Source organism: Tupaia chinensis, unplaced genomic scaffold, assembly GCF_000334495.1.
Source record: "Tupaia chinensis unplaced genomic scaffold, TupChi_1.0 Scaffold000208_1, whole genome shotgun sequence".
Taxonomy (NCBI): Eukaryota; Metazoa; Chordata; class Mammalia; order Scandentia; family Tupaiidae; genus Tupaia; species Tupaia belangeri.
The window spans coordinates 864,676-872,690 of NW_006159683.1; the positions used below are offsets into that span (position 1 = coordinate 864,676).

General features: G+C 36.9%; 1 protein-coding gene across 1 annotated transcript in view; it reads right to left on the reverse strand.

Moving 5' to 3' along the window:
• TMBIM4 (transmembrane BAX inhibitor motif containing 4) overlaps positions 1 to 8,015 on the reverse strand; it is a 22,777-nt gene that overhangs the window by 3,865 nt on the left and 10,897 nt on the right. Inside the window, 2 exon segments of the mRNA XM_006147276.3 lie at positions 1,491 to 1,608; positions 5,576 to 5,609. Coding sequence (XP_006147338.1) covers positions 1,491 to 1,608; positions 5,576 to 5,609 — 152 coding nt within the window.

The window sequence follows — 8,015 nt, forward strand, 5'->3', positions numbered from 1 at the left end:
CCCTACACCAGGTAGCAGCAAATCCAAACAGTGTATGGAAGAATGCAACTTGAACTTAAGCCGCAAAGAAATTCAACAAGTAATTTGTTCAAAAACAAACTCATAGTCAAAAACAACAAAACAGGGACCAGCAGTTAGCGTAATGGCTATGTCGCTGGACTCCCATGTAGTCGACCATGGTTCAAGTCCCAGACCCGGTAACTTAAACTCACGCCGGGTGCATGTGTGCGTGTGCCTAAGATCCCAAGAAGAGAATGGAGGAGAAGGGATTGTGGCGTGGCCATCCCCCCTGGGGAGTGATTTCTCACTTTTTATCTCTCTGTCTCTATCTTTCTGTCGAGTACATGTGCCCTATAGCAAAAAACTCTCTGAAAAAAAAAAAAAGAACAAAACAACAAAACACACAAGGAAATAAAATAAAATAACCTAAGAATGATCAGAAACAGCAGACATAAAAACACATCAGAAGTATTCTCAAATCTAGATATATAATTGTAATCAATAAATGTAAATCTATTATGAATAGGCTGAACCACAGGGGTGATTGTTTTACCAGAACAAGTTCAAGAAATGATGCTGGAATGGATGGGAGGAAGGGAAGCAGCTGGAGACTTGGACGGGAAGCAGCAGCAGAGTATACCTTACAACATAGACAACACATGCAAATGCATAAAATATGTCCCCAAAAAGGAAGAGAAAAAAGCAAATGTTGCCATTCCCTAAATAAGACTCCATTCTGATAAATCTAAGCAGCCTGCACAATTGTCAGTGTTAGCTGACTGACTATATTTCAACCAATAGACATTTATGGTAATCTGGACTACCAGAGAAAAAGGGTGGGTGAAGGGTGGGAGGGGGGAGGAAAGTAAGTTTTGTAAAGAATAGACTTTTGTAAATACTTAGTGTTGTAACAGGAAAAAGAATAGAAAACGGTTGGGTGACTGTGTGCCAGGAAGCCATTGAGAGCTTAGAAGAAGTCTGCATTCTTACCAGGTGAGGGCAACACAGCACCATTATCTTGATATAAAAAGGATCATTCCCATGTATTTGTTTAGATAAGGATACATGTTAATCTAGATGGATCAAAAAGGTTTTAAAGTTCATAATTGTTTCCAACATCTGGGGACAATTACATTGATTTTGGCAAAAAGTTGTGGATGGTCTTGGTAACATTTATGCGAAATTAAAAACCAAAATAACTTTAGTAAAGTCTACGCTGTTCATAAACCATTACAAGCCTAGCCTCACTGAAAAGTTAATGATTTTGGGGATTCACTTCCCTTTCACTAGAGGGGAAAAGCAAATGACTGAAAGCTACTTACCATCTCCTTGTATATTCTGGGAGAGTGGGCCTGGCCCTAGTACTCAGGGATGGTCTCATTACTCTCCATTTTAAAAGGCAGTACCAAAGCTAACAGTACAGCACTTTTCTCAGAACCACCTATATTAAAGACATGACACCTCTTACTATATCAGGATGTATAACTTACCCTGCTCCAAATTTGCTGAAATCTCTCTGAGATTGTAGAGTATATGCAGTCAAACCAAGAAATACTGCAGAAGTCAGTATAAAGGCTTGCAGAATAATATACACATCATAGAAAGTAACTGTAAAATTAAAATATTGATTAAAAATACATATAAAATACTCAATATAAAACAGCCTTTCTTGCATTTAACAAAACACTCTTTATCCTATACTACTCACCAATAAAAACAATTATGAAAAGAGTCCTTATCTAGCTTTGAATATATTGGTATAGAGGAACCACACCTATAATAATGTACCAAACAGGCTCCAAAAAATTCACTCATACAAAATAAAGGGGTCACATAATTATGAAGTTAAAGAAATGGCTAGATATTACACTGATAGGCAGTCAGGAGTTTTAGGGTATGACAGATTTGCACCCATCTCTGTCCCAGCTGCAGTTTACCACCATTGTGGTGATTGTCCATTATGGCTTACGTATCAATATGGACAATTCCGGGACATCTGGCTATCTGGGAATCCTGGACAGTAGCAGCAATTCTAGCAAACACCTACTTAGTTGCACTCAGTTCATCCACCTAACTCAAGGCAACTGAGCATCAAAAATAATGGGCTGTCTGGGGTTGCCTGCTATTCCATCTTCCCTGCTGAGGACAGAAACTAACTACTAACTGCTTTGTATCTAAATCTGCATTATCTGGGATAATGAATTATAGGGGTTTACTGGGATTGTACCAAATTCCCTTATATAATTATAGGATGACCATACATATAAGACTTGGGCTATTGTAAGAGAGCTGCTTACATTTTAACAGAAAACGAAATTATAACCTTTTTAGAGGAGGTTAAATACTGTGAACCCAAAATCAGGTAAGTAACTTTCAGGCATAATTATCCACATTTTTTCAATTCCTAAATCCTACATTATTGGAATTTATCTATTTATGCCACTATAGGATTACAAAGGTGAATCAGAAGAGATCAAAGAGGAAGTCAAGGGACCACCAGTTGGCGTAATGGCTGTCGCTGAACTCCCATGTAGTCAACTGTGGTTCGAGTCCCAGACCAGATGACTTAAACTCACGCTGGGCGCATGTGCATGCGTGCCCAAGAGCCCGAGAGGAGAATGGAGGAGAAGGGACTGTGGCGTGGCCATCCCCTGTAGGGGTGATTTTTCACTTTCTGTCTCTCTGTCTGTCTCTCTAGTGAGCGCATGCGCCCTTGTAGCTAAAACCTCTCCAAATAAAAAGAGGAAGTCAATTTGCTTCTTGTCAGTAGTTTCCATATACCATTAGATAGGGAAGGTATTAGAATTAATGAGGAAAATAATGTCCTCAGATTACCACCAATTCTAATAACCCGGACATAAATCTCTCCCCTATGCTCCTTACATATGGTGAGGTTGAAAAGGGGAAATAGGGACTTGGTAACATTAAGAGTAAGTAACACAAATAGATAATAATAATACCATAATAAGTAAATAGTTAACAATACATCCTTTCTGTGTTGAGAAGCTTCAATCCCATTTATACTAGGACTTATTGCTACTAATATTGATTCCTTTTAAAAAGAGGTAGGTTACTAAAATATATAGAGCCAACAAAACTGGCACAAAAAAGGTTAAAAACAGGAACCAACAGTTGGTGTAGTGGTTATGTCGCTGGATTCCCATATGGCTAACCACAGTTCCAGTTCCAGACCTGGTGGCTTGAAAATCACGCCAGGTGCATGTGTATGTGCCCAGGATCCTGGGAGAATGGAGGAGAAGGGATTGAGAGGCGAGGCCATCCCTACTGTGGGATGATTTCTCACTGTCTGTCTGTCTGTCTCTCTCTCTGGCGAGTGCACACATCCTAAGGCAAAAATCTCTCTTTTTTTAAGAAAGTTAAAAACAGTAATGAAAAATTAGGAAAAGATAACTATATTAACCATATTAACAACTTCCTATTATTGAGAATAAGAGTTAACTCTGATCTTTTTTGGAACATAAGGTTAACATTTCAAGACAATCAGAATTTTTGTCATTGATTCATTCAACCTTTTTATGGAAGGCCTTACATAGCGTACATTAAGTAATTATAACAAGCACTTGAGCTTTGAATACATATTTAACATGAAATACAGAAACAGAAGTTACCACTGTTTCTTAAAGTACCATTTGATAAAACATCATAGAATATTAAAACCCAGTTCAATGCAGGCAATTCTTAGAGGAGCTAATTAAGCTTATGTGAGTTGGTATCTATGGCTGAAAACACATGTTTTCAGTTTCTCAAGGATCCCTTTAAATTAGGGGAAAGTTACTATAGTTGTCTTATGTTTATAAATGGGTAAACACAAATGAAGTATTGTTCTCTGCTCCTTTTATTTTTCTTAAACTTTTCCACTTCCTCTTAAGTTCTGCTGAACTATATAAGGTATAGATATATGCTTATATTTTAGGAATTCTACATTCTATGCCATATTAAATATAGCATTCTATGATGTTAAACTTTAACCCCAAATACCTTTCACTTTAAAGAGTTATCCACATTATATATTATATCCATGTAGAAGCACAGTTTTGTCTTACCAACAACAGCAACGGTCAGAGCTTCCAACAGAGTCTAAGAAAAAGAAACTGTAATTAATGCTCATAACATTTATCCTATCTTGTGTACATTTTCTAATTTCTAGCATTTCAATATAATTCCATAAAAATGGCCTCATTTTAGTTTCAGTGCAGCCCTATAAAATACATGGGACAGTTGTTAGACCCACTACAACGAAATTGAGACCTCACTGTATTGAGTAATATTTATATTCTAATTGTGATTCCATCACATCCATTTGGAAAATAATGTCCTCAGATTACCACCAATTCTAATAACCCGGACATAAATCTCTCCCCTATGCTCCTTACATATGGTGAGGTTGAAAAGGGGAAATAGGGACTTGGTAACATTAAGAGTAAGTAACACAAATAGATAATAATAATACCATAATAAGTCAATAGTTAACAATACATCCTTTCTGTGTTGAGAAGCTTCAATCCCATTTATACTAGGACTTATTGCTACTAATATTGATTCCTTTTAAAAAGAGGTAGGTTACTAAAATATATAGAGCCAACAAAACTGGCACAAAAAAGGTTAAAAACAGGAACCAACAGTTGGTGTAGTGGTTATGTCGCTGGATTCCCATATGGCTAACCACAGTTCCAGTTCCAGACCTGGTGGCTTGAAAATCACGCCAGGTGCATGTGTATGTGCCCAGGATCCTGGGAGAATGGAGGAGAAGGGATTGAGAGGCGAGGCCATCCCTACTGTGGGATGATTTCTCACTGTCTGTCTGTCTGTCTCTCTCTCTGGCGAGTGCACACATCCTAAGGCAAAAATCTCTCTTTTTTTAAGAAAGTTAAAAACAGTAATGAAAAATTAGGAAAAGATAACTATATTAACCATATTAACAACTTCCTATTATTGAGAATAAGAGTTAACTCTGATCTTTTTTGGAACATAAGGTTAACATTTCAAGACAATCAGAATTTTTGTCATTGATTCATTCAACCTTTTTATGGAAGGCCTTACATAGCGTACATTAAGTAATTATAACAAGCACTTGAGCTTTGAATACATATTTAACATGAAATACAGAAACAGAAGTTACCACTGTTTCTTAAAGTACCATTTGATAAAACATCATAGAATATTAAAACCCAGTTCAATGCAGGCAATTCTTAGAGGAGCTAATTAAGCTTATGTGAGTTGGTATCTATGGCTGAAAACACATGTTTTCAGTTTCTCAAGGATCCCTTTAAATTAGGGGAAAGTTACTATAGTTGTCTTATGTTTATAAATGGGTAAACACAAATGAAGTATTGTTCTCTGCTCCTTTTATTTTTCTTAAACTTTTCCACTTCCTCTTAAGTTCTGCTGAACTATATAAGGTATAGATATATGCTTATATTTTAGGAATTCTACATTCTATGCCATATTAAATATAGCATTCTATGATGTTAAACTTTAACCCCAAATACCTTTCACTTTAAAGAGTTATCCACATTATATATTATATCCATGTAGAAGCACAGTTTTGTCTTACCAACAACAGCAACGGTCAGAGCTTCCAACAGAGTCTAAGAAAAAGAAACTGTAATTAATGCTCATAACATTTATCCTATCTTGTGTACATTTTCTAATTTCTAGCATTTCAATATAATTCCATAAAAATGGCCTCATTTTAGTTTCAGTGCAGCCCTATAAAATACATGGGACAGTTGTTAGACCCACTACAACGAAATTGAGACCTCACTGTATTGAGTAATATTTATATTCTAATTGTGATTCCATCACATCCATTTTAAATTCTAATCACATTTTCATATCTGTCACTGAAAGATTATAGATATAATATAGAAAATTGTATTTTTTTATCCTCTGTAATATAAAAAAATGAAATTGTATATCATATGCACATTCACAAAAACCTTAATATCTCACACAAACAAAAGTAAGAATGAAATATGTAGGTAGTGCTTTGGTGTGGCAGTCTTGAAACTGTCTCCCAATATTCATTCTCTCTTCTCTGGTAACAGAATTTTTACCTGGATACATGGCTATTCAGATTAAATATTATATTTTTCATCTTTTGCAGGAAGTTCTGATTATATGACTATATTCTAGCTAATTTAATGTCAGCGGAGAGGCATATTACCCCCAGATCATGCACCAAAAGCAAAGGGCCTGCTTTCTGCTCCCATTTCTCTCCTCTGTGTGTGTGTGTGTGCATGTGTGTGTGTGTATGAGACAGAAAGAGAGAGAGAGAGAGACTGGATGCTATGGGATACTGCAGTGAAACATCTTAATACTACGCAACACCTTAGGAATGCCTGAGCCATAGACGGAGCTTGGGTCTTTTTTTTTTTTTTTTGGAGAAGTTTTTGCTATAGGGTGCATGCACTCGCCAGAAAGACAGAGAGAGACAGAAAGAGAGAACTCACGCCTCCGGGGGATGGCCACGCCGCAATCCCTTCTCCTCTATTCTCCTCTCAGAATCTTGGGCACGCACATACACGCGCCCAGCATAAGTTTAAGCCACCGGGTCCAGGACTCCAATCATGGTGGACTACATGGGCGTCCAGCAACACCGCCATTATGCTAACTGCTGGTCTCAAGCCTGCATCTTTACAACTACACGAAATAGTCATTCTGTTTTTTACATGAAAGAGAAACTATCTTATTGAAACCATTGTTTTTCTGTTTTGTTTTCGTTTTTGTCATTGTTTAAATCATTTCATAAGTAAATGAATCCATATCCTAAATAAAAGATTTGGGAATACTGAACCTTGTCCTCCACCCTCTCTTTCCCCCCGTTAATTATATTTATTTTGTCTTAGATACTTACTATAGTTCAATTTTATCAACCATCTGATACATCAAACCACAAATGGCAAAGTCATAAGTAAAATTGGTGTAAAATCATACTCCTGGTACCCTAATTTACATGCAAAAATGGTATTAGAAATTGTACACTTATGTGTAGGCAATGAAGGTGCTGCCATGTTTTAATGTTGTTGGTAGTGCCAGGAAAAGATGACGAATATTTTTTCTGGGCAACATGATTATACTACATTCTTGATGTTTTAGGACATGATTTTAGGAAAATAAAATCCCACTCCACATTCAAGTATCTGAAGGAAAAAAGGCAGTATAAAAAGGAGTAAAAATAAGACCAGGAAAACATGATAATGCCATCTCAAAATAATGCCCCATTTAAAGAAAAATAAACATACATGCATACACCCCCTCCTAGGGTAAGGTAGGATGTACCTCCTTCCTTACTTTGGTAAAGCAAGACCATAAAACCCAGTTTCAAGGCCTCCTAATAATCCAAGGAAATGTAATTTGCCTACTTCCTTATTTGTTGAACCACTTTTAGCTCTGGGCATGAAGTATATTAACTGGTAAAAAGTGACCATCATACCCATAAGCATTTGGATGATGACTAAATTTGGCCCAACATTAATGATAGGAAAAGGGATAGTAGTATACAAGGACAGCTGGGAGGAAGAGGATGTATGTAATAGAAAAAAGGAGAGGAGACCACAAACTTGCCACTGATTTTCCTGTAATAGCTACATTTCTAGAACCTTCCTCCTATTTCTCTTCTTGAAGCCTGGTGGGTTTAGGTGAGTGGGTTTTCAAGCTCTTACATCTTTATTTTTAAGAATTTTTTTGGTATATAGCATGTGTGCTTGCTGGAGACAAAAAGAGAAAATAAGAAACCACCCCCTCAGGGCGTGATGGCCATGCCACAATCCCTTCTCCTCTTGGGATTTTTGGCAGGCAGGTACTTGTGCCTGAAGTGACTTTCAAGCCACCAGGTCCAGGACTCAAAAGGTGATTGGCCATGTGGGAGTCCAGCGCCTTAACTACGATGCAATTTGTTGGTCCCTCTTACATCCTTAAAAGAAATTCCCTGTTTCTTGAGATAATTTGGAGTTGATATTCTTGAAAACAAAAGAGCTCAAAATTTAAATAAG